We start from the raw sequence: 27,281 nt of genomic DNA, 5'->3' as shown, positions 1-27,281 counted from the left end.
TTGATCTGCTTAATTTTAGGTTTACAGAAACTTTGCCAGCGACATATCGCCCCTGGAATTTCACCTGCCCTGACCATATGAGTGACCACATGAGTTATCAAACTCATGACCGTATGTGTGATCAAGCACATAGAGTATGAGTTATCAAGTGAGTGACAGAGTGAGCGACTAAGTTAGTTGGACATTCAGCCCCAAATATTTAACACCTGACATTTCACCCCCATGTATAAATATTATTTCAGTTATGTGTGTGTGTCACTCACTTGATCATTCACTCAACCATATGGTCACTCACTTGGTCCTCATACAGTCAATTCCACATCCATTCAGTCACTTACCTAATCACTTGGCCACTTATACAGTCAGTCAGTCACTCATACAATCAGGGCAGGCAAAGCATCAGTACAAAATGTACCATGGGTGAAATGTTGGGACAAGACGTCGGAGAAAACTGTCCTAAGCAAAACTTCCAGATCCCTAATTTTAAGAACTGGTCCAGAATAATGTCATTTCTTTGAACGCCCTGCCGATTTACAAACTTTTAATTTTGTGAACTAATTTTTGAAGTGTATTATAATTTCTAAATTAATCATTGACCATAATTATCACCAGTTGTCAATGATAAGCTGCCATCTCAAAAAAATCTTGGCCGACCTTGAATATACATAATTTCCATAATTTCACGAGTTGAACATATGTCTATTCTAATAATATTGATATCTTGATAAAAATATAATGGCATAAAAAATGAAAAACTGATAAAAGATAATGGCAGAGATAAGAAACTAATGGCATGTCTTTTATTTTATGATTGTGTAGGTGTGCTTGATTTAGTTAATAAACAAATTGAAGAAAACTCGCATAGCAGGCTGTTCGCCGTTATACAGCTTGGCGGTCATAAACTCAAAGTAACAGATGAAGATATTGTGGCTCTGTCCATAAACTTTCCTGCGGATATTGGTGACAGGATATATCTTGAAAAGGTAATCATGAATTCTACTTCGATAGAATTCAAAGTAGTAAAATAATTGTTCGTAAAATAATTTTGCTGATATATGAGGATGTATTGGCTGCAAAAAATCAACGAATGCAAATGAAATTTGAGATATAGTAGTACACACTCGAGAATGAGGAGGCAAAAAAAAAACTCTTACTTTACTCTTCGGAGTAAAAAGAAAAAGTTTAAATTTAAAAAAAGAACCATAAAATGTCACTGAGAGTTCCCATCAGGACTTGCCTGACACTTTTGACCTTAGCCTCTGATTTGGTCAGACATGTTATCAATCTATCCGATGAACAATATTTGGCTTCAAAGTACAAAACACTGGATATCAAGCACAGATGAAGATTTGGAAAGAAAATTGATGTGCCTCTGTGGAGGACACAGACCTCTTGCAGTCTGGGTGAGCAAATTCCAAAGAATGTGTGCACATGTATGGTTAAGTAATAGCAATAGTCTGGGTGAGTGCTCTACCATTAAGCTACAGAGGACTAGCATTTACATGGGCAGCTTTTACGTCAAGAGCTATTAACTGAGCATGAGCAGTCCTGTTTAGTGTTCATATATCAAGTTCTTGGATGATCATCATTCTGCTGGGTATCATGGGGGGGGGGGGAGAGAGAGGGGGTTCAACACCAAAATCGTTGATGAAATGAGTAAAAATGCTTAAAATCAGCAAGAGAGACCACTCAAAGAAAGTGAAATCATGCCACACTATCCAATAATGTCACTAAAGAGATCAAACAGATTAAGGTAAATTAATTCTGATTGCCTGAAATACTGAATTATTAAAATTGATATTATAGTCATGCCTTATCTGTTCCTTATTAAAATTAGACCTCTATACTTATATTAACCATATATTCTCCCTCATGAGAGAAGCACGGATGTTTAATATCCTTGGTCATTTGATCATTTGTGTCGCACCACTGTCATTTTTTGCACACGAGGGCTAATTAGATCAGGACCTACAATTTATTGCTGATTCCAAATGGCAGCTTTTTTCATACTCACAGAGAGGCTGGCACACTAACCCCTTGATGTGGGACTCCCTGCGGTAGCAAGCTTTTTCTGTGGTCGTGTCGCTGTTTCTATTGTACCCCTGTGTCAGGAAAGTTTTCTGATAATGACGAACTGGGTATTGAACTTGCGACACCTCTAAACATACTTTGATGTTTTAGGCGAGTATCTTATTGACCTGGGCTGCCTAATATCCTTGGGGGAAAAAAGAATGTTGGAGATGACGTTTGAATGTTTATTCTACCCATGTAATTCTATGCAAGTTATTTTCCCGACATGTTTTGTAACATGTCTCAATGGGGAAATATTCTTGGTCCTTGAGTATATAAAGGTTGAGAAATGCTGCTCCAAGGGGAAAGTGAATGTCGGTCCTCTGTAGCTTAATGGCAGATCACTTGCTCCAACTGCTTGAGGTTGGTGGCTTGATTCCCCGCATAGGCGAATGAATCTTCTTTCCTAACTTCATCTTAATCTCTGCTTGGTATTCCCTCTTTTGAACTTTCTATGAATAGCGAAAGAGAGAGAGATACATAGCTTCTCTCAACCTGCGGATACATGTCAAGCTAGTCCTGACTAGAATCCCAGGTCTATGCAATTTTATGGGGTTTTTTTTCAAAGACTGCATCCATTGTGTGTCGAAATGTATGTCAAGATTTATAATAAAACTCTTTATTTGCTATTGTCAGGCTTTGTTTATAGAGCTTACACCAAGGTGTCGTCTTTAAAAAAGTAGTGAAAAAATTTGAGTGCGTTCATCTCACCCAGAAACACATAAAAACGAAAAAAGTAGTAGAGTGATTACAAAATTATTAAAGCCCCCCCTCAAAAAAAAAACCATCGAAAATGCCAACAGTTGGCTACTCATCACCTCTTGCTCTTCTTGGCGATATCTATAAAAAAAACTTTTCACTCTCTGGCTCTTATTTTCCTTTTTTCCTTCCAGCTTCTCTCTTCTAAAAACTATTTATTTCTCTCTCTCTCTCTCTCTTTGTGCAGTACCTGACTAGTAGTTTGAATGATATCACTCTAAGACTCTAGGGTTGCAGGATTTTTATATTCATTAATGGCCTCTATTGGCATTCAAAATATTAATACTTACATTTTTTAGTGACCCATGGTAATTCCGTCTGATTTTAAAATATTTTTGTGCATATTTAAATGAGTAGAATCAGTCATAATTATTTCAAAACCTTTGTTAAGACGTGGGACCCCTTTCCTTGTTAGAAGACGTTTTAGTAAGATTAGACATGTGACTAAGAATTTAGGCATAAATATGCCTAAAAATCACTTCATGAAATACTGCTTTGCAATTCGGCATTAATCTGTATCAGAACTAATGTGAAATTGCAAGAGAATAATTCCTGCATCAGTCTATCCCGGAATTTTGTGCGCCCAGAGTCTGGTGGAATTTTAGCATTTAATTATACCAAACGTAATATTTATTGTAGTCATCATGTGTACGTTCTTAGAGCTAGAAAATATGTCATATGTTATACAATCATCTCATTTTCAGGTGTTAGCAGTTGGAAGTACAGACTTCACTTTGCTGGGTCGTCCGCTGCTCAGGTAACTTTTAACCAATTAGGTCGGTCTTTTATTCATGTAAGATCCCAGCTGTTTCTAGAATCATGTGTAGGTCAGATGCATATGCAGGGAAAAGGGGGATGAACTTCCCCCTCCCCTCCCCCAATCTGACCAAAAACTTAGGTAAAAAAATTTAATATAGAGAAAGGAAATACCTTTTATGTGCTATTTAAACCAATTTCTGTTAATTTAAATGCTTTTTGAAGGGTGGTAATTCAAAATTTCTCAAAGAAAATTTTTGTGCCTCTGTCCAAAGGTCAATTTTGCGTACGCCCCCTGATGTAAGTTGCAATCGAAAATCTATGGGACTGACACTTTATAATGTTTTTACCTGAAGGCTCACTCAATCACTATGAATCACCTTCAAGGTCTGCGTAGACTGAATACACAGTCCTCGGAAACTTTTTGATCGCACCTGCCGTCTGCACTATATCTCTAAAAGAAGTCTGTGTCCTTTTCGGAGTTTAGACACAATAACAATTTTATTAAATTTCAGAATAACTGCCAAATACTGGGCAAATAAATCATTCTGAAATTTTGGCTATGTGAACCTTACGCTTGTACTCACTATTTCCAGTGAAAATTTAGTCGCTATACATTTAGACGATCGACAAAAAACTAAATAAGGAAAAAAAGGTTTTTGATTAACCCTTGAATGATAAAAACTACAAACGTGTTGTAACTTTCACAAAATACTGTACTAACTTTATGTAATTTTCATGAGAATAGCGTATATTCATACAAATACAATGCCACAACAGGCAAAATGCCCATCGAGGTGGCTGAGAAAAAGATGCCCATGAAAATATGGATGTCATATAATTTTAAAATACAGCAACCCAATTAAAAACACAATCACAAAAATTATAAACAATATATACACATGATAAAATACAATGCCCACAAAGAATATTATGGTTGCCTTATTCTAAGTATTGATAGCTTCTCGATTTACCCCAACATGTTTATTGTATTTCTTTTTAAACGTGTCAGTCAATTGTGTTACAATTTACTACCTCCGGGGGTAAGCTTCATGAAGATATGTTTTATATAAAAATTCCAATTTTCATCTCTTTTTTTGCTCATAACATGCAGATTTTCCAACCAATTTTTATGAAAGTTGGCTTCGAGTGTGAACAAAATAAAAAAAATCTAAATTTTTATATGGTCTCCCACATCCTCTATCTTGTAATTAAAAATTTGTTGCCATCTCCCAAGGGCAACAAAAAACTCCCATGTTTCTAAGTGCAATATTCGCTGAGATATTCAAATTCAGAAATCTGAGAAAAGCTTGGACACTAGCGCTTACAGGACACCCTGTATAATGCAAGTTATGCAAAAATTCCAGTTGAATATCGAGAAAATTGAGAAAGATGCAAGTGATATCGTGAGGTGTAATTTATGATAAAGTGCCTGGATAATAAGGGATTTTCCACGAATTTATTTCAGTTATTTTATGTTTGATTATTTTAAGAATAAGCCGACAGCTTTACACGAATGACCTAAAACATGTGTCTGATGATTTAATAAGAGAAATGCTTGAACATAACACACATGTATGATGTCAAAATGAAGAAACCGAAAGAAATAATCGAATGACGAAATAATGGAAATGCAATTTGTGGAAAAAATCCCTTATCTTTATGTACTCTCAGCCGGTAATTTAAATTACAGCTCACGATATTACATATATCTTTCCGAATTTTCACGACAGACAGTAAAACCTGTCTTTAATGGAACCTGTGTTAAGCAGAAACCTATCTTCAATGGGAAAAAAATCTTAGTCCCATGATTTCAGTGCCAAAATATACATAAAAAACTTCAACCTGCCTAACATGGAAATGGAAAGGAAAATTGTACCCTCTTAACAGAAAATTTTGCATCAACACTTTGACTGTTTCGTGACGTATATATACCAAAAAATCATATGAAATCTTAATGCTCAATCGAAATTTTTTATGCAATCCTTGCTTGCAAATGTGAGTTCTACTTCACCCACCCTGAGATTACCAAAAGCCGTTTCCGTACTCGATGCTGTCATTTTGATAAGCCATATGTAGTAAAGCAGTTGCTTCCTGAAACTGACAAAATTTTCCAGGAAATGTTCCTACATTAGAAATCAGTTCAAGGGTTGGATTTCCAAATGGCATGCAAGACTTACAAAACTGTATGCTAGCTGCTTTCCATGATCACAGTGCTGGATTCCATGATCACAGTGAGGGAAGCAAAGGGGACAATTGTCCGGGCAGTGAAATTTAGGTGGGAACAAGAACACTGTTATAAAATCACAGAATTTTAGTGATTGGATCAGCAAAATTTATGTCACCCTCACAAAAATTCCTAGTTACAGCCTTGGTTCTGCTTTTATAAACATCAGCGTGCAAAGTAAACCTGACACGACAGGTATTGGCACCTTCATTGAAAATTTTAGAGAAAGTCAAATGAACGTAAATGCTGTCAAATTAGATGAGCAGTGTGGGATGAAGTTTTATACAGAGATCTACGGCAGTATTTAGTAATTACAGAGTGAAAAATGCACGTAACTTTATCTGTAATTAAATTACTTATTTTCAATTAATATATTTTTATTTTATTTCAGTTATGAGATTGTTACATAATTTTACACATTTTGCCCATTGAAACTTTATTAAGTTGAAACTAGTGCTCAACGGGAAAAAATCTGTCTGTTGCGATTCCGTTGAACACAAGTTTTACTGTATAAGTTGCATTAAATATCTTGCAACCAAATTATTAACGGATATTTCCTGCACATGCACAATTAAAATTTATTTACTGAAACTATTCATACATCATTGAATAAAGAATTACCAAATTGCAAATTTGATAATGCTATACGTTTACCATGGTAGTATTTACCAACAGTACCATGATTTCAGGTATAGTTAGGTGATATTATACCATGTACGGTTCCAGATTTTCTGTGAATTCCATAAAAACTGGTTGAAAACTTGGCATGTTATAAGCAAAATACACGAGATAGAAATTGGAATTTTTATAGAAAACATTTATATCGTCATGAATATATGTGCTAGTCACAAAAATGCACAGAAGTAGTGCACAAAGTTAGAATATTTTGAAAAGTAACAAATCATTTGCAGTTTTCATCTGTCCCCAAAATGGACTTGACTAGATTTTCACTCGAAATTATGAGTGTAAGCATAGTGTTTACGTGACCGAAATTCCAGAATAATTAATTGTCCTGTATTTTTCTAGAAATTCGAAAAAATGTCTAAAGTCCAAAAAGGACGCAAACTTTTGGAAATATAGTGTATGTCAGCTAATGGGATTTTTTTTTTTGAACTTATTAAAAGTTTTTCAATGGAGATATATAAATTTTGAGCAGATTGTGTAACAAAACGAAAAAATTTGACCTCTCAATACATGTGTCATTGATTCTCTGTTGTCTTTTTTTTTTTTTTTTTTTGATATAGCAAAGACTTGTTGCGAATAGAAGCTACTGTTTTAGAGAAGACATTGACAATCCCTAGGCCAATATTTAGACATATTCCACGGAAGAACTACAGACGATTACACTGTAAGTTATTTCCTAATTGGAAATTAAATTATCTTCCCTTTCGATTTTATTTTAAAACTGTGACTTTCCTGAATAAGTCGGCCTGAATATTGTTGCTTTGATATTGGCGTAAATTATTCTAATTTTTAATGCTTGTGGCAAGAATCCTCGGGTAGGATGGATGGGAAAGTCCCATTCAACCCAAAATTAAGTGGTAATAGATTAGAGCTTTTGATAGTGGTACAGTAAGTAACTACCCAATCAGATGTGGGAAAACAGCAGTGTCCTTAGTGGCAAATTCTGGAAATCTACAATGGAAAGTTGTAATGTAAAATGCAAATGTGACCCAATCTCCCTGTTAAAAAGTATTTCCTCAGAGAGTAACAGGCCAATGACGGTACAATTATTGAATCATTACACTTCACTATTAGTTAGAAACATTGATGGCAGTACTACACATATATAGCAAACATTACACAGAAACAATCTTCACTACACATTCCAACACCATTCTTGTATTATTCAAAAACAGGAATTTAATTCAAAATGCTTTTTTCCCCTCTTATTGGGCGTAAACAGAGTTTTGTCTGGAGGGGCAGACTTGGTTTCGTCACCCACACCATCACTGTAAAACTCCAAAGCTCTATAACAATGTTTTTTTTTGTATTATGTTCTGAAATAAAAATCATTTTTACACCCAAACTTGCCACTTAAGTTGCTCCCTTAAATAATTCTAAATGGAAGTTACCCCACAAGCAATTGCAAAATTTCTTATTTTAAATGTTTAAACAATGGTTGAATGAAGAAAACCAATAAATATACTGATATTGACGACTAGAGCCTGGAAGTTTAGGCACTAAAAATTGTCGAAATAGGCAGGCAAAAAGGCACTAAAATAAGGCATTTATAATTTTTGGAAGGAAGAAAAAATAATGTATTGAAGGTCCAAAAACTAGAGCTGAAAAATTGGTTGCACTTAATCCGTCTATTGTTCTAATTATAATTTATAATAACTGCATTATTATCCAAGTCCGAAAAGTGAAATGTTACTAGACCCTCAAGATTAGGCCATTACCAGACATGAAGTCGATAGAGAAAATAATCTGTGGGGCTCCCTTGAATTTCAAATAATTCTTGTTTATTTGTCCTATTATTTGGAATAATCATTATCAGTTGTATAGTTGAAACACGGCTATCTTGTTCTATTTTTATAAAAAGGAAAAAATAATTTCATATTACCACATATGCGGGACTCCTTCAAGTGAGAGGCCCTGTGCGGCCATATCTGTCATCACACATTTCCTGAGGGCGACTCTTGTCAGTTTAATCAAAAACTAAATATGTTTGTTTAATAAATATCTATGGTTGTTTGCAGTGCATTTATGGTGCAAAAAAAAAAGATTAAAACAACCTGGGCCCCAGAGCCGTCTGCTTCTACCCCATGATTGTGGACAATCATTGGTCGGCTATACACATACAACACAATCCAATGCCTGAGCGAGACATATTATGCGAAGCCTGTGGGGAAACAAATTTCTTGTTTTCCTAACATGGGCTGCATTCATCTGAAAAAAAAAAAATATTCACATCTAACACCTATGTCAGATTACTTATTTGCATCTAAATGGGGCTTTAAAAGAGGGCCTTTGTGATGATAACTAATACTGAGAGTTATAAATAAAAACTATGTTAAAATAGACACATTTAAATGGCACAAAAGTTTCGAAAAAAGTATTTTTACCAAAAAAATTTGTAAATAGGCAAAAAAGGCATTTTCCTGAACTTCCAGGCTCTACTGATGACAATAATTGAAAAGAAAACTTTGGAAATAATCCAGTAAAATGGGCAGTACAGTGACTGTGCAAACTATCATTTAGCAAGGTAGTAAAGTAAGTGCTCCGCACTCGGTTCTGTCAGGGCAGTGACATCACGTCAGCTGGTAGCGACCCTGGCGTGTCATGAAACAGCTCTAGTAGCCATGTTTGTGTGGTTGCTACTACATTTCTTCCATGAGTTTCCTCCGAAGCCAAAAGATTTCGACAAGGGGGGGGGGGGGTGAGCAGGTTTTTAAATCATAAAACCTCAGACGCTGCCATTTATGAAGTGAAAAAAATAATTATGAATGTTTTCTATTTCCTCACACCCCAATTTTGTGGCCGTGAATGCTGCTGGATTCTTGTTGTAGCAATTTGGCTACTCAGATATAAAATGAGAGGAGCCCAAAAGCGGCTATGATTTCCTGGAATTAAATTGAGTGGAGGAACTGGCCATATTCATAAAAAAATATGTGACTTCTGTCAAATTTTTCTCATTTCATGATTTGTCTGAAACCCATCCTGCTTATTTTTTTTTTAATAAGCATAGTCTTATAATTTGTATATATATTGTGACCTAGTCCAGGGCTGGACAAATCCCAGTTGCCAGATTGACTAAAAAAATTGTTATCGCCTTAAATTTTTTGTATGATTACTTAGCTTGGGCAAAAATGCACCTGGCTTTTAAAATATTTAATTGGTTTCCAGATTTTCTCAATTTGCCCAGCCCTGACCTAGTCCCTTTAGGTTACAAAATAAAACAAGTTAACGTGCAATGTATCAATTTTATTACTTATGATTAAGCATCATATATAAGTATTGTATGTATGTGTTTACTTGCTTTTTAACCTAATAAACATGAACATTCACTTAGAAGCGGTTTTCTTTTTGGTTTGATTAGGGTTCCGGAGTCCTTTCGTACTGATAAGAATCAACAGCATTAAATTCTCAAACAGCCTCAACACTCTTCCTGCTGTGGAAGGTATTGCTGACAGAATCCTCTAATATAGTCATCGGCTTCAGTATTTTAGACTCGTATGTTTTTGAAAGCAACCCATTTTACTCAAACTTGTAAATAAAAATATTGCTGGATCATAATGTTTTTCATTTTGTCATTCAAGCTATGCACGTTTCCATATTTTAAACACTTTTTTTTTTAAAGGTATCGCTCCACACTGATACAATGCTTTGAGATAATTTTTGTAAAGAGGGTTCATAGACCTCTGCAGGAAATCAAACCACCTTCACATTGTAGTTATCCACTATGCAAGTCCATGTGTGGTGGCATGGTGCTCGATCCAGGATTGAACCCCTTTGGCAGCTTAGTGGTGGTTTTTGAACTTAGAGCTAGTCTCCCATTTCAAAAAATTGGCATAGGCACACATTCTTTGTGCCTTGAATCAGGTGGTTTGAAACAATGAAATTAGTATCAGATTTGGAACAGCTAACATGATACCAACGTTGTCTATTTACACTGCAAACAATGATGAGAATGGGCACTATGAGCAAGCACGACAAGAATTGAGGATATTAACTCAAATAACTTTTAACTGGCAGAAGTAATTCTAAAACTTTATTTACAAAATTTTTATTGAAATTTAACATCGAATAGCAGGTCCAGTCCTGAAGATCGGTACATCCTCGAGCCAATAGGTCAACCAATCCTTTATGTACTGCATTACGATCAAGAAAGGCAGAGTTAGCCCATGGTCGGAGGCTCTTGACTCTCCAGGCAGAATTTACCAACAAACTGGAAAGCCAGAGACTGCAGCTGATCAAGATTGTGCACTCAGACTATCTTGCCTTCACCTTGTAAGTGGTTGGCTGCTGTCAAGGTGGTCAATCAGCGGTGACCATACCATTTGCATACAGTCTATCATTCCCAAGCCATCAACAAAACCATGTTAACTTGTGATAAACGGCGAAGAGGACATATCCCGTCGATGGTGCAGTACCTCATTAAGTCATCAAATGATTCACCTTAATATTTCAGAAGAAAAAATAAATAAATGCTTATTTAAAAAGGGTGATCCTTTGCCACTCCCTGCAGATCTGTTACCGTTACAAACAACTTTCATCTAGAACAAAATAAATGCAATGGACACTCATTACACCTCCCATGGTAGAAGTTCCCTAAAATTGACAGACAAACGCATATGTATTTCTTCCCCATCAACCTCTAAGATGAAAACTAGAGTATCATTATACTAGATATTTTTCAAGAAATGATGTTGATACAGAAAACGGTCATAACATTGTGAAATGTGTTTATTTTTTACACTTCTGTAATGAAACATGACTGACTTTATGAACATGACAAAAAAAATGTGAGAAAGTTCAATACAAAAGAATCTGAGCTAGAAAAAAGATCACGCTTGACACCCATCTTAACAGCTGATGTCCTGGAACGATGCTCAGATTGGAACACCATGAACAATCTATGAAGCCTGTGGACCTTGGGTACTCATTATCAGCGTTATGTTCTCACCCTTCAACAAGATGCGACCTATCAAAACACACAAAAGGAAATATGAAACTAACCAATAAGAAAAATTAGTGAAGACAAAACCATCAAGATAACAAAATGATATATCCAAGAGCGTTGTGAAAATGGGTCTACACCGAAGGGTAACCAAAACATTTAGGAGAGTGCGGGACACTTCATTGGTTTGAAAACATGTCGCAGGTCACTTGCGCAAGCTCTAAATGTGTTGCAGGCCACCAAAGTGATCTATAAATGTTCCACAAGTTACTTCAGTGATCTGTAAATAAATATACCGCTGGCCACTTGAGTGGTGTAGAACTGTACTATAGGCAGTCAAAGTTGTCTGAATTGTTTTGCAGGTCACTCAATGATATGTAAATGTGCAGCGAGTCACTTAGGTGATCTGGGAGTGCGTCGCGGGCCATTTGAGGAAAGTGGGATTGTATCATGAAACGTACTGAAGCTATGTTGCAGGTCCCTTAATACTCTGTAAATATACTGCAGGTCACTTGAGTGATCTGAGAGGCGGTTGAGAGCCACTTGAGGGATGTGGAACTAACCTTACCATGAACTGTTTAAGAGCTCTGGAACTATGTTGTCGGAGGCATAATAGCCTGTTAATAAGTTGCAGGTCATTTAAATTATCAGTAAATGTGTGCCACTCAGTTCTTTCTAAAGTGGGCGATGGGAAGGTCCGGGGTGGGGACAATAGAAGCTCAGGAGTTTAGTATAGAATCCTATTGGTTGACTTGACTTCAGGCGCTTTGAGAAGGGTTTGATGGAATGAAAAGTTTGGGGAACTATGCTTGACATCACAGTTTCCCAAACTTTTTGTTCTATCGCCCCCCCCCCCTCAAAAAAATTCTCCTCTCATTGCCCCAAATCAATCGAACCCATAGGATCCTATACTAAAAACCCAAAGCGTCTCCCTTTGAAACTTCCATCACCCCAGGGGACGATACTGCCCACTTTGGGAAACTGCTCTACATCAGTTTCCCAAACATTTTGTTCTATCATTCGTCCCCGTTCTTCAGGAATTCTTTTCTCCCATCACCCCCAAATCAAGCAAACCCATAGGATATATACTACACACTGAGCTTCTATCACCCCCTCCCCAAGACCATTCCATCGCCCACTTTGGGACACACTGATCTGCACCAATATGCATGCTACTGTGATAATTATCCTTTAGTGATTTGTTAAGTTCCTTTATAATATGGAGAGCATGACAGGTTACAATGATTCATGAAACAAACAATAAAACGGCTACTCGAGAGAATGCATTTGTTGTAGGTAGTGATATGAGGTGAGAATAGTCTCGGAGAATGAGAATACTCTCTTGGATGTAAAAATTAAGAGAATAATTGAGAATATTCCCTTTTCTTCAAATAAGTAGTAGGAAAGAAACCTGTCGGTCAAGAGCAGCGTGACTTTTATCATTTGCAATCATCTGGCTACTCTAGTTTACTTTTCATAGAAAAGTTTCTATGTGAGCTAAAAATTACATGCATGCAGTTAATATTTGTAATTTTTCTGCTAAAATCTAGAGAAAATCTAATTGTTAGCTAAAATCAGGGGAGAATTTGGTAAAAATTCCAGAGAGTGGCGAGAAGGGTAAAAAATCTGGAGAGTTGGCAGGTATGCACAGGCAGATTTGTCCATTAATCCCTAAGGAATCCAAAAGAATATCATGTTGTGTGGACCAACTTTTTAATATGGGTAGCCTTGGACATCAAGGCAGACTTCCAACAACTGCTGGAGGAATGGAAGAAGTTGCTGGCTGTTTCTCTTTTCCCAGAAGGAAAAAAAAACAATTCTCCTGCTCACATCTACATGGCATCTGGTTTTCAAATTATTTTTATGAATCATTTCCCAAAAAATTTATTTTAATTCCAACCTCTCGAGCTTCAAGTAATTTGCAGATCACACACATGAAATTACCATAATACTATAAAAACGAAAAAAAAAATACCCACCAATTGGCTTACGCTGCTCAGTCTTCAGGTGGATTTCTTCAGCATCATCTAGCACTAGATTCATGTACTCATCAAATCCCTGCGAGAGAACTTATGCTCGAGTTAATCTATTAATAACAAGAGGCTATTCAACCAAAACAAATAAAACATCAGAACATTTTCACTTGATAATTTCCCAAAAGAAACAAATTATTGGCAAGTTCTCCTGTAGAGGTTCTTGAAAAGAGAAGGCAGGCTTCCACAGCTTGAATTTACAATAGAATCTATCATTTTTGGGCTGCTATGTCATGTTAGAGGCTTTTTACAGGCAGACGTTTAGTTCACTACTGTGGTGGACATCATCAGTTGGCAGCAAGCAAGGAGACGAAACGACCTCTTTAGAACACAGAACGATGAGGTTGATTCTTCTGAGTCCTCAACCAAAGCATCAGTAGATAATGGTCTTTCAAAGAGCTCATTTCGCCTTCTTGCTTGCCACCAACTGCACTGATGTCCAACGCAGTAGTGAATGGCCATGGGGTTGCCATGTTTACTAGAAGATCTACATAGATGCTTAGAAATGTCCATATGTGATTACTAAATTGGAGTCTAGGGATATTATATAAAGTCCCGGAGAGTCAAAAAACCATGATTTAGAACATTTTTTTTCTTCAGCAAAAACCATACCTGGCTCATAAGCAATTTGATTGGTGTCTCAATTCTTTTTTCACTTTGTCAAACCCTGATGGTTCATTTGGTATCAGCATCAAGCTTTTGATTGGAACGCTGACAGAACAGTGACACAACGTGCAAGATAATTAACCAACTCAGACAACCACTCACACAAATGATACCTCTTGCCAATGGCCATTCTTAAAAATAATATGGCAAAGGTCAGATATAACAGATGCAACTTATAGCGAGAGAAAGAGACAGACAAGTGTGACTAAATACAAATACAAGGCCACAAAAGGCAAAATGCCCAACAAGGTGGCTGAGAAGTCCATTTTTCTTTTTCTCTCTCTCTCTCTCTTACCCCTTAAAGAAAACTAAAAGGGTGTACTACCATCACTTATCATAGTGCAAGACATGAAGATGATAAATGAATATCAAAATAAAAACACTGCAGGACTTACAATGATGCACCCTTCAATGCGAAGAGTTATGTTCTCATACAGCCAAACCTGGATCCTAGACTTCTGCAAAGTGAGAAAAAGAAAACATTCATTAGGACTTTAATACACACACATCAGCGTTCAATTACATGATAAATAATCAAAATGAACATTCATACAAGATCAGTAAATATTTATACCAAAATGAATTATATAAAGTATTGAACCTTGGTTCTATGCTAATATCAGTGTTTGCATAATTGTAATTTTCCCTTTGAGGCTCTAGCCCACAGTAATATCCTGCCTATAATCACCACATACAAAGGTGTTTTACAAGACTTTTTCTTACAATCATCCTTGGCTGCTAAAAAATGTGGCTGACACCTAAAAATTTGAGCAGTAAGAATCAAAACTCCATGGCCTGGCATTCATGTGGTATGACCAAAAACCATGAAACAGCTCTCACAGGAAAAAAATTCACAATGCCAAACATTGCCGCTTGACACACTGGTGCAGGAGGAGTGGCTTCACTCACCTAGCGGGACACCTGAATACTACAGATGCTCCATCCACCCATGCAAATTTTGTGAATGTGTCTAATACAGTGAAACCTTGACATAATATATATCTATATCGTTGTAGAAAGGATTTATTGTTATATCGAGTATGGTTGTAGAGAGGTGTATATTTTGTTAAACTAAAAGATACACTTTGGTACAAGATAGGCTAAGCACTGTGAACAGTATCTACTAGCTACAGATTGATAAATGGGATGATTGCCGATTAGTGATGAAAATACCAGCCTGGCTTTATGCTGGAGTATTTAGATAGTTAAAAAAAAAAAAGCATCAGCTCAAAAGCGCCAGGCTACCATCAAAAGCACCCCAAATTGAGACAATTATAAAAGCACATCAATTCATAGCTGCCAACTTTGGAGAATTGGGGAGGTATCATTTAGGAGAATTAGGGACGCAGATCCAAATTCTATATAAAAGGGACTTTTTGAAAAACAATGAAGGGATTTTTCATTAATGAAAGTAAAATTGTAGGGATACATATTCTAGAAACCTTTGATTTTCTAAAAATTTTTGCAAAACATGGCATTGTGCAGAGACTGCCGAATAGTGCCAAGTCTCAAACCAGTACACTAAATTACCTGTCGTTTCTACTTTGTCATCTGTTTCAAATGGGGCACATGTAGTCAAAGAAAAAATACAAGTAATCGCACCAATTTTGAATGTCAAAAGGCCGAATTGATTGATGTTGGCTGTTTGGCAAATTTTGTCTTTTTTTGGTCCTTTCCCCCGAAAATGAAATACTGTTTTTGTTACTTGATGCAATGGTGACAATTTAAGCTTGTGAAGTTGTTTCGGAGGATTAAAAATGAAAGCATGTCTTTCTGCCGAATAAATTCTTTGGGAATAATTTTTTTTCCTTAAAAGTATGGATTTTTACAATCACGGTTGAAATTCGGGAGAATTTTTTAGGAGTCCGGGAAATGGAATTTGGTATCAAAATTCAGGAGACTTGGCAGCTATGTGAATGGTTTGTCCCAATAACCTGACAGATCTCAAAAACATCGAAATTCATTTTTGAAACATTAGCGCCACAAGCAAGTAAAATTATATATTCTCAGCTGGAAACAAAACTTGGAAGGATCATAAAATAGTAATTCTCGATTGTTCAAGAGAATCTGTTGCTTTAAAAAAACAAATTAGTCATAAAATCACTGAAGAAACAATTATTCATTATAATTATTATTCACATCATGGGAAATGCTACTTACATTCTGCAGGAAACGGAAGATCAGATTCTGCGATACACGTTAAGGAAATTGCCAAAATACGGACTATCAAAAACTCAGTATAATGAACTTAGTAGCAAAATCAAATCAAAATGAATACTAATGTACAAATTCATAGAAAAAAAACACGGCACTACTTGTTAAAACAAACTGAAAAAAAAATATCTAAATATTGGCTACTGCACAAATCGGAGGCTCCAGGTTGCCACACACACGATTAAAAAAACCTGTAATAAAGAAATTTAAATAAAAGACATTTTATTTCCTTGGGGGCTGTCACAAGTATTACATCAGTAGAGTTTTAATAACTTTTCACCACCTCCCCCCCCCCCTCAGCAAAATTTTGTCAGCTCTGCCCCCAACCTCTTAACATACTTTGAAATCAGAAACCAGGGAGGGGGACCAAACTCTCTATGCTCCCCCCCCCCCCATGACCCAACGATCAATTTTTTTTTAATGCAAAAACATTCAATGCTGTTTGAAGGCTAAGAACTCAAAATTTCTCTTCAATAAATTCATTGCAACCCACCCTCTAAGCCATATATGCTAACCCATGGCCCACGAGCCACATGTGGCTTGCCACAGAAAATTAAATTTTGTAAAACTGAACCAAGCAGTATATTTTCAGACCAATCAAATAGGCCCATGGCATATTCATAGATCCCTTGAGTAACCCGTAGTGCAGTTCCACAACACTTAAGCTGTCCATGGCACATTTAGAGGTCCCTTATGTGACAGTTTTGGAGCACTTAAGTGGCCCGCGACACTCAGTAAAGATGTCATTAAGAACATTTCATATCTTTTATAAAGGGTAGTTGATTACATGAGCATCATTCAAACCCCCCCCCCCAATCAGCAAACCCGAAACTTTCCTCCCACCCATCAATGCTGATGTAATACTTCAATAACCCCTTAAGAAAATAAACTTGCCATATGCACTATTCATTGCAAAGTGAGACGACTCGGCCTCACAGTTGTATGCATATGAATACATATTGTGTGTATTTTTTCACCTCCCTCTACTTCAGTTCTTCATGTCCACAACACATGCATACCCATATTGTCACATTTGTGTTGCTCACCAAATGATGTGCTAAGCAAGGTTGGTTCCTAATTCATAGTTGCCAATTCAGACTTGAAAAATCTGTAGTTTATCCCATGATGACACATTCAGCATCAAAGAAACTATGTCAAACAAATGAAAGGGGGAAAACCGGGGGCTTTTTTGAAATTGCAAGGCGTTTGCCAGGGTGCATTGTTCCGTCCTGATTTTTTAAGCAATAATTATCCGCCTTGCTTGCTTTAATCATCATATTTGGAGACAACTACAGATTTTCCGTCCTTGAAACCCTGATTCCCCACATATTTTTCTTGAGAAAACGGGATAAGCCTGAAATCGCAAGGACTGGAAGAGTATTTTCTTTAGGGATTTTCCATAGAAACAAAGATCAATTTGAGGACTTTCAGGGATTTTTCTATAAAGATACGAAAAATCGGTAGAATTGGATTTCGGACCAGATTTTAATAAGGCTGAAAAATCGCACGCGGAAAGCTTCCAGGTAAATCAAGCATTGGCACCTATGATAATTGCATATATCTCTCCGAACAATATTTTCATCAGATCCATCCCAGAGCAAGTGAACTTAACCCAATAAAACTAATGCTGGCTTCTAGCCCAAAAGTTAACAAGGCCAATCAAATCCATTTGCTCACCAATAAGATGTTAAATGAGATGACTCGCTCTGATGGATCGCTGGGAGAATAACACAAAAAAATTAGCGGAAGAAAAACAGGTTTGTAAAATATAGAGTTAATACAAATGAGGGTTCATAAAATACAGCGAAATTTTAACAGCATCTCCATGGTGTGCTCTTCGGAACTGAGGACAGTATATTCCCAATATATGGTAGGCTACACCATTTTGTCGCTAAATTTTTATATGCACCAAAACATGTGTCGCCAACATAATTCTTACCGGTCCTAAAACGTAGATGGTACTATTGCATCGACTTTCTTTTCTAGCTTTATTGTTGCTATTTTGTTTAGCTTATTGAGTGGGTTTTTTTTTTACACTCTAGTGCAGCGATTCCCAACGTGGGCGATAGAATATTTCAGGGGGCAGTAGAAGCTACAGGTATAACAAAATCCTACAGGTTAAATTGCATTGGGACAAAAATTTTCTGAAGGGAGCAATGGGACAAAGAAGTTGGGAAACTATGCTCTATGCTTATGCTATCAGGCACATTTTTGAACTTGCTCTACACTCGATTTTCACTCCTAAAGCCGGGTTTTCCTAGGAGCCACATTTGTGCGCCGTGAAGGAGCGGATTGGTTAAAAACCTGAACTTCTGGTTTTTTTTAGGCCAATCAATGAATGTGGTGCAGATAAACAGCCCTTAGGTAAACCCGGTTTAATAGGCAATTCCAAAGCTAACAATCCTATGCTTGCAACTAAAGCCAGTTCTCAAGCATAACTCGATTAAAATTTGTATTATGTGTCAAAAACATTCACATGTCAAGAATTAGTTAGAAAATAACTTGACAGAATAGAATATAAAACTGTCAAAGAAGTATAATTAGAAAACAAAGGCATGGATGCAACAACCATGTAAGTTGCTTAATGTGACACAATAGACTAAGGATACAATTGGCTGCACCATGACTTTTTGCAGCTTTTGACCTCCACTTCCAGATTTGTAGGTCGAAGACATCTTGCTTATGACAATCGAGAAGAAATAGACAACTTCCTACTTAAGTTAGAAATTCAAGATTATTCAGGACGAACCCGGCATTCAAGCACACCACAACTTCCAAATCGAATAGGAGTATAGCTTTCAAACTGAGCTGAACCTTTTTTACCGATTTCGATTAAGATTCTTGAAAAAAATATAAATTTCAATTTCCAATACCAAAGCAAAAATTTATGCCATTTTCCAGGTAATTCGATGATTTCTTTTTTATCCGATAAATCAATTTTTTTTTAAAATTCTATTTTGAAAATCAAAAACAGTTTCAAGTTCGAGACCCGGAAAAGTGTTATGACCATATTAACCGTTTTTTTGGGATTTTGATTTCTTTTTTAAAAAGAATTCATTTAAGATGTCAGAAGACCTTTATCTTCTAAGTTCTGCAAAATTTTAATCACTATTAAGAGTTGATAATCAGTGACTTTCACGGATAATTTCCCATATTATCAATCCTAAGTTTCTATGTTTTCTTGAAATATGGTCAACACTTAAAACATCTCTGATATAATTCGTTGTCATGAAATTTCAAGAATTAGCTTTGTTAATAATCTCAATTACAATAGTTTATTTTAACAGGCTCTGTTGAAAAACAGAAAAGTGCAAAAAATAAAAAAATAAAAAGTTTGTGTTGAAAAATACAGTGATGTCCATACAATGTGATACAAATATACGGTCAACGATATCATTAAAAGTTCAAATAATCATCAATGAATAATAATTGTGAATAAATTAAATTTATTTTCATGGTTTAATACAAACCGCAAGTGTTATTTTTTTTACCGATAATAATAACAATTTAGTTTTTTTAATCAAATTTCAAAAATATGAGTCCATTTTCAAAATGCGATACTGCGCATGCGTGTACGCTTCTTATGGATTCGATACGGGAGAATAGAGCATTAATATGAATAAGTCCGTCTTTATTATTGTTATTATTATTTATTACAGTTGATTTACTTGTCAGCTGTTGTTTACTTAATTTTAATGTTAATGGTGTCAGTAAACAAATGTGTATTTGAGGATTCCGTTGCGGATCGAAAGTCGATGGAAAAGCCAATGATCCTCTCAATCCTAGGATGCTAACGTTTCTTTATTGGTTGTAGGAGGAGGGGGGGAGAAAAGCTCTTTTCGTCGACCTACGAAGCCTTTGATGGTGATGTGAATGATTCAAAGAAAGGGACGGTTCAAAGATCGTTTCGTGAGGTTTTAAATCTTCCAACAATGAATTTCTCCAAGCCCGATAGATCTCACGTTGGTGTGTTCAAATTCGAGCGCAACACCAGCGGCGGCGGTAATAATAGTAATAATAATAACAACAACATGCAGCCATCACAGATCTGTACTTTCAGAGACTGCGACACGGGACTGGTGCACTGCGAGCCGAGGCTAGTTAACGGCTACCAGGCCGAGGGCTACAAACTCTTCCCGACGTTCGAAGTGCCGAAAACGGAGAACCTTCACGTCCCCGTCGAGAAGTACGCCTGTGACGTGTGCAAGAAGACGTTCATGACCTGCAGCAGCCTCCAGATGCACTACATAATCCACTGTGACTCGAAGACCCACACCTGTGACGTTTGCCACAAGACTTTCCACCAGAAGCACGTCCTCGAGAAGCATTATCAGATCCATTCGGGCGAGAAGCCGTTCTCCTGTAATGTATGTAGCAAACGTTTCAGACACCGCAATAACCTGAGAATACATTTCTTAATCCACTCCGGTGAACGTCCCCACGTGTGTTCGATGTGCGGCCGGGGCTTCACGCAGAAGGTGGCGCTGCAGAAGCACATCCTGATACACACCGGTGAGAAGCCGCACGAGTGCAGCGTGTGCAAGAGGAGGTTCACGACGAAGGGTAACCTGCAGAAGCATTTCATGACCCACACCGGAGAGAAACCCTACATATGCAACAAGTGTAACAAGGCGTTCGCGCAGAAAGTGGCGCTCAAGAACCACTTCTTCACTCATACTGGCGAGCGGCCGCATTCGTGCCACATATGTCAGAAAGGCTTCATAACGAAAGGGAACCTGAAAGCTCACATCCAAAGTCACACTGTTCTCCGCAAAACTGTCAGCTCTCAGACTACTCCGACACCGCCGTTCCAGAACGAGCAGCTACAGGCATGTACCAAAACGTGTTCATCGAGCCCTACGGATATGCTACAAGCCTGCACGAAACAGCCGCCGTGCTCGAGTCCTACAGAAATTCTGCCACTTTGCGCGAAGCCATGTTCGAGTCCTACGGAAATTTTACCGATTGCACTTAATACTCAAGTCAGCACTAATTAGTCTTAATGTTATATATATTCAAATATTTCAGATTTTTTTTTTTCTCCTTCAAAAAGAAGAAAGAAACGCTTCTTAAAGATGTAGAGAGAAAGAAAGAATGGTGCACATTAAGGAAATTATAGTCGCTTTATTTGCGTAGCAGAGCTGTGTATCAAAGCTTTGTATTAGGGAAAAATTTTAAGCGAGCAATTCAAATGTAGCAAGGCTAGGTGCTCTTTTTAAAAGAAGAACAAAGTGGGAAGAAATCGATGGTTTAAGTGTTGTAAATGTGTTACTACATTACGATGCTTTTATAGTTGTGTAAAGCTGTGTCCATATTATGCGTGCCAGGTTGCCTATTTTCCTGGAGTGGTTCGCTGAACTCAAAATTATGAATCGATGAGAAGAGGATCCTTCGAAATCTCGTCCCATGCTTCTCATGGTAGTCCCATGTATGGTAGAAACCTGCATTGTCGCAATCTGGTTTTCGCTCTTGCAAAAAAAAAAGGGGGAAAGCCAGACATTTTTCCACCTGACAAGCACATAATGTGGACCCAGCTTAAGATTTCTTTTTTGATTTCTGATTGGTTCTTTTGTACTAGAATAGGTGCGTTTGTCAGCTCTTTAAAGCTCTCATGTTTTATAAAATCATGAATCAATTGTGAAGGCTTAACGAATCCCAAGCACTGAGTCTCCATAGCAACAAAAAAATATTATTATTGATGCCTAAAATGTTTTTATGTGTTATTTTCAAAAGAGTCTGAGGATGACACAAAATTTCGGAATTCACATCTGCATCGCTATGACCTGAGAAAGAAAAATGTTGTTTTGCACCATTTTTCTTGAGAAGGGGAAAACAATATTCTTGGCCGGGGAAAAAATTTGGCTTTACTTTCGATTTGTCAAGTCCTGTTGATGATAATGTTTCATTTGCGATAAATAATATCATTTCGTTTAAAAGGTTGAGAATTGGGTCGATGTCTAGTATGAATTCTGTTGTTTCACCCTATTAGCTTATGTGAGATCGTAACTGTTGCTGTGATCAGTTAACATGTCTCCAGTTTTTTTTTTTTCCTGTCGTAAACTACTTTTATATTTTGAATTATTGCGCTTATTGTTTGAATAATTGTATTAACACTAGAAGGACCAGCAAAAATGACAGGAGGCTGATTTTCACTACATAGGTACTCTAATCTATAATCTACATGCCTACTCTAAATTAATATTCCAAACATTACAACTACAGATACACACTTTTTAACAGTAATGCCTATATTACGTTACAAATGCATTTTTTCTACTAACAGATTTAATTTCTTAACCATTGGAAATGTGCTGCTTGTTGTGTTTTTGCATGGCGGGATCGACATCTCCATCTTTTTCCTGATACTGTGGCGATTATTGTCACCAGCCGAATTCTGATTTCTGAACAAATGAGATTCTCTAAGCTTTTCAGTTAATTTCAATGAAAAGGAAATTTTGGTTTTATATTTTTTTTCTACAAATTGTCCAAGCATTTTTTGATTTTCTAATTAGAATGTTGTACAAAACGTGCACTAGCAAATGATTGATACTCACACGGATAGCTTCTGAACCATCTTATCCACACCATAGTTTCTTTTGTTGTTAAACTCAACAGTTTCAGGAAAATTTTCATCACTTTAATAATACACATTATAAGTCTGTTATAACGAGTATGGCATAGACCTATAACGAGAATCTTGCCATTAAGAGTAATTCACAAGTGATTGTCAAAGAGCTAATGTTAAAGATATGAAACATATTTGCTTATATAGTGAGTTATTTATGGATAAAAATTGCTACACATTCGCTATAACAACAATGGGAATTCTTGAAGAAGAAAAAACATGTTTCATTTGAGACAGTGTCAATCATGACATTGAGAGTCATGGTCATTCTAGGTAAAACTAAAAGTATCTCATCGATTTCTTTTTGAATTGATGAGAGTTGGACAGTATAATGTTTAAGTATTTTTAGGAAAAAGGTGAAATTTCATCAATCTAAACAATTTAGTTCATTGTGAAAATCAAGCGACAACATCGAAAACGGTCAAAATGACCATGTGGTCCTTCTAGTGTTAATACTGTGAAACCTTAATTATCTGATTATGGTCAATGTTGATCTCTCTCTCTCTCTTATATTTCTGTAGTTATGAGAGAAAGAAAAATTATGCCCTAGTTATAAAATTTTCTTACTGATTGAAATGGCGCTAATGGAAGCTTTGTAAGTATGAGTTGCAAGAAAACAATGTTTTTTTTTAAGGCATCAGGGTCGTTACTTTTTATGTTTTCTTGGCTGCATCTGCGGCAGAGTAGACTGGCTCAGACAAAGTAAATTTTTGTTTCTAGTTGTGGCTCTGACAACAGGTTCTGTAACTACTAGCCCATTTAAATTTTTATTAATTATCACTTAATTATCTTCATATTATTTATTGATCATTTTAATTAAATAATAACAAGAGATTCGTTTAAGATTATAACTATTGGTTTCAAGACTGACAAGTTTCTACCTTATCTAGATGACTAAAGCCCCTTTTAGTCAGTTAATCCTCCCTCTGTTATAAATAATACTCTTGCAGTTTTTATTCTGAAAAGGAACAGTTAACCAGGGAACTCTTGAATACCCGAAATCCCATAGCGGAAACCATTTATAAGCCATCAACTGTCTGATTCTGAAACCTGCCTGTATAAAAGTGTCATCATTTGATTTTTGTGCTTAATATATGGCTGGCCATTTAGTCAAACTGGTGGTTTATAGCAGAAAATCTATAATAAATCAATACAGTAGACTCTGGCTAATCCGGCACGTATCAGACCAGAGTGTCTTATTATCAAAATCGCCGGATTACTGGAGGTTTGTTGAAAAAGCCTATTTGAATAATACAGTCTATACTGCTTATTAGAATCATGGATAATGTTATGATTCAATTATTGATATGACTTTTCCAAAGTATGGAAACTGGACAATATCATAACGTGGAAAGAATTTGTTTATAGCATAGCTGCCAAGTCTCCCGAATTTCTACACTATCTCCCAGACTCCCATAAAAGTCTTATATTTCTCGAATTTCAGCCGTGATTGTAAGAAATCCCCCTGCATTTAGGAAAAATTTATTCCCAAAGAATTTACTTGGAAGAAAGATATGCTCTTAGTTTTTAATCCTCTGAAATGATGTCACAAGCGTAATGCAAATTACCACCATTGCATCAAGTAACAAAAAATTATTTCATTTTCAGTGTGAAAAGACAAACTTCGCCAAACAGCCAGTGTCAGTTCAGCCTTGTGACATTCAAAATTGGCGAGATGACTTGTATTTGCTTTAATCATGTCCTGTTAAGTCTGTATGTTCCGTTTGGAGCAATTTTTTTATTTGCGTGATTTGAAGTACTGACAGGTAATTTAACCTACTGATTGATGATGATTGGTAACTTGGTGCGATGTCTTTGCACTGTGTCACTTTTGCAAAAGGGGCAAATCCCTACAATTTTACTTTTATTAATAGATAATCCCTACATCAGCGATTCTCAACTGGAACTCTGCGGAGCCCTTGGGGCTCCTTGTGCACTCTCCAGGGGCTCCGCGGCTGCTTAAGGAAAATAAAAAAAGACGGTAAAATTTAAAAAAATAATTAGAAATATTTTTAAATAATAAAAATAAATCAGTAACTTTGATGAATAATTAAGAAATGGGCCCACGGGGCTCCGCCATAGAACTTTTTTACTAAAAAGGGCTCCGCGAGTCAAAAAGGTTGAGAACTGCTGCCCTACATCATTTTCCAAAAAAATTCCTTTCTAATTCATTTTTGTACAGAATTCGGATCTGCGTAAAAACCTCTCTAATTCTAATTCTCCAAAGTTGGCAGCTATGTTATAATTATCAGGATTTCTGTTTGTATTATCCTTCTTTTTTTCATTTGAAAGGTTTTTTTGTGCATATGGACACCAAGGTTGAAAAACCTTCCATTTTCTGTAAGACCATGTAAGAGATCAGAAGGTGCAATCTCAGGAGATGCAATGGTCCACCTACAGTGGAGACAGATGAGCCCCTTCCCTTCAGTTTTTAGTTCCCCTTCCTTCACATTTAAAAAAAATATTGTAATTTGTAAAACACATCAGACAGTTCCATTCAAACTCCTCATAGTGACTAAATAATAATATTTTTAAGGCGTGATTTTAGCTTGAAGCAAAAATATCCCATTTTAGACCAATGTGTGGGAAAAGAAAATGACAGATTAAACATTTTGTGCAACCAGTTGTGTGGAACGGCAAAACTGAGTTGTCCTGTTTTCATATGACCCTGTCAATTAAACTTGAGATATGGTTATCGTATTTGCTTTTGAATTTCTGTCAGATATAATTGTCAATCAGTCGTTGTTGTTATCAGAAACCATGAGTCCCGATGTCATCACATTAAGCAGCATGCACTGTATAAACTTCTGTGCCCAGAGTTTCAGTGACATTTTCCCCCTCTTCTATGGGGGCTTGATGAACAAAATGCCAGATTAGCACAGCTGAATTATCAAGAGTCTACTGTATATCAATCATATAACTTTACATTAACTTTTCTCTTTTCTAAATTTCGCAATGTTTTTTATCAGCTTATAAATAGTATTTTAACTTTGTGTCTTATTTTTATGTATGATAATGAAGTGAAGGTTTTGGATAGTTTAGGATATAAGGGTGTGGACAATATGGTAAAAACGTATGTATATATACTCTGGTTTTTACTATAATGACCAAAACCTTACCATCCTTGATTTGTATTGATGATGCTTTGATTTTGTGTTTTTTGCAGCTTGAATTCAATTTTATTTGTGTTGACAGTGAATCTTCACTCAAATATAATTAACTCATATACAGTGGAACCTTATTTATAAGACGTTAAGGAGGCCGAGTCAAAACATCAAATAAATCTGTATATGGGAAAGAGCTCAGCCTAATTTCATAACTGAAGAAAGCAAAGTCGAACAATAAAGACTTTTAAAAAAAGCGAGACTTTTACCCCTCCCCCCACACAGACATACAAAATATTATAAAGCTCAATATGTTGAATTGCATCTCCAATTCTGTTATAAAAAATAATAATATTCAAATCGGGGATGGGACAAATAATGATTTGGCCAAATACCGAATATTGATTTTCTTAAAATTCATCAAAATTATAAATAAAATTGTTTTTAATTGGAAATGAAATTATTGGTAATTTTAAATATTTAATTTCAATTATGCAATTTATTATTTAAATAAATATTAAAACCTGTGGTAATATTGAAAGATTTTTTTTGTCATGATACTGACAATCAAATTTAACGATGATATAGTCAAACTTGGTTAATTCAAGATCCAAAGTCACCGGAAAGAAGTTTGATCTACCCGAAATTCAAATTATCCGAGTAATTTATTCCAGACATGTGAAAAGGCTACAAATTGTAACTTATACAAATACGACGCCACAACAGGCAAATTGCCCAACGAGGTGGCTGACTTAAGAACATCATGGATCCCCGAGCCATTTTTTGGAGGCCCTACCTACTACTGCTACATGCACCCCCCCCCCCCCCGCGAAACCCCCCAATGAACCCCCAACGAATCGGTACATGCGGGAATGTGCGTGTACGTGTAGTGCAACCTGACGTAAAGTTTGTTTCTGTGTTATGCTTGTTATGTGTAGTGCTGTCACCTGCCCCCAGTTTTTCTAACTATGAGTGAGTGTTATGGTTGAATGATGTACCGTTGTAGGACTGTTGCTCTCTGTGGCGAGACTTTTTAACGGGGAGATCGGCTCGCATTTGCGCCTTGAAGTTGGGAACCACAGTTTTTGAAAACCATTGTTGCCCGACAGATTTTCCCCCATTTCGGGCATTTGCTTAGCTCTGACGAACTTAATCATCAAACATTCACATGGGGGTTGGGAAATAGTTATATCAATTATCAAAA

At 36.4% G+C, this 27,281-nt stretch overlaps 3 protein-coding genes across 4 annotated transcripts in view; 2 read left to right on the top strand and 1 right to left on the bottom strand.

Moving 5' to 3' along the window:
* Positions 1-10,046, top strand: part of mRpL21 (mitochondrial ribosomal protein L21) — a 29,769-nt gene extending 19,723 nt beyond the window's left edge. For both annotated transcript variants that reach the window (XM_089247708.1, XM_089247706.1), the window contains exons 3-6: positions 820-983; positions 3,534-3,586; positions 7,057-7,160; positions 9,855-10,046. In XM_089247708.1, coding sequence (XP_089103834.1) covers positions 820-983; positions 3,534-3,586; positions 7,057-7,160; positions 9,855-9,958 — 425 coding nt within the window. In that variant the 3' untranslated portion in view covers positions 9,959-10,046. The remainder of the gene's footprint in view (positions 1-819; positions 984-3,533; positions 3,587-7,056; positions 7,161-9,854) is intronic.
* A 1,157-nt stretch (positions 10,047-11,203) lies between these two features.
* SmE (Small ribonucleoprotein particle protein SmE) lies at positions 11,204-19,152 on the bottom strand. The gene is made up of 5 exons (XM_089247813.1): positions 18,958-19,152; positions 16,295-16,321; positions 14,530-14,592; positions 13,415-13,493; positions 11,204-11,459 (listed from the first exon to the last, which is right to left on the bottom strand). The coding sequence occupies exons 1-5, from the start codon at positions 19,021-19,023 to the stop codon at positions 11,392-11,394; spliced, it is 303 nt and encodes a 100-aa protein (XP_089103939.1). The 5' UTR covers positions 19,024-19,152; the 3' UTR covers positions 11,204-11,391.
* An 871-nt stretch (positions 19,153-20,023) lies between these two features.
* Positions 20,024-26,918, top strand: LOC149071787 (uncharacterized). Its single transcript, XM_089247690.1, has one exon. It carries the CDS (start codon positions 20,281-20,283, stop codon positions 21,343-21,345), a length of 1,065 nt encoding a protein of 354 aa, XP_089103816.1. The 5' UTR covers positions 20,024-20,280; the 3' UTR covers positions 21,346-26,918.
* Positions 26,919-27,281: the final 363 nt, after the last annotated feature.

Source organism: Pholcus phalangioides, unplaced genomic scaffold (genome assembly GCF_987345545.1).
Source record: "Pholcus phalangioides strain wild (caught in Gottingen) unplaced genomic scaffold, Ppha-v1.0 ptg000018l_1, whole genome shotgun sequence".
NCBI classification, from domain to species: Eukaryota; Metazoa; Arthropoda; class Arachnida; order Araneae; family Pholcidae; genus Pholcus; species Pholcus phalangioides.
This window is presented reverse-complemented; position numbering and strand designations above follow the sequence as displayed.

Excerpts from the sequence above, each read along its gene's own strand:
- LOC149071787 (XM_089247690.1), top strand. The coding sequence starts at position 20,281 with ATGAATTTCTCCAAGCCCGATAGATCTCACGTTGGTGTGTTCAAATTC.
- SmE (XM_089247813.1), bottom strand. The coding sequence starts at position 19,023 with ATGTCTTCGACCTACAAATCTGGAAGTGGAGGTCAAAAGCTGCAAAAA. Across the intron at positions 16,322-18,957 it reads AAGTCATGGTGCAGCCAATT|AATCTGATCTTCCGTTTCCT; the intron begins GTATCCTTAGTC and ends CGTGTATCGCAG. Across the intron at positions 13,494-14,529 it reads GCATTGAAGGGTGCATCATT|GGATTTGATGAGTACATGAA; the intron begins GTAAGTCCTGCA and ends GTTCTCTCGCAG.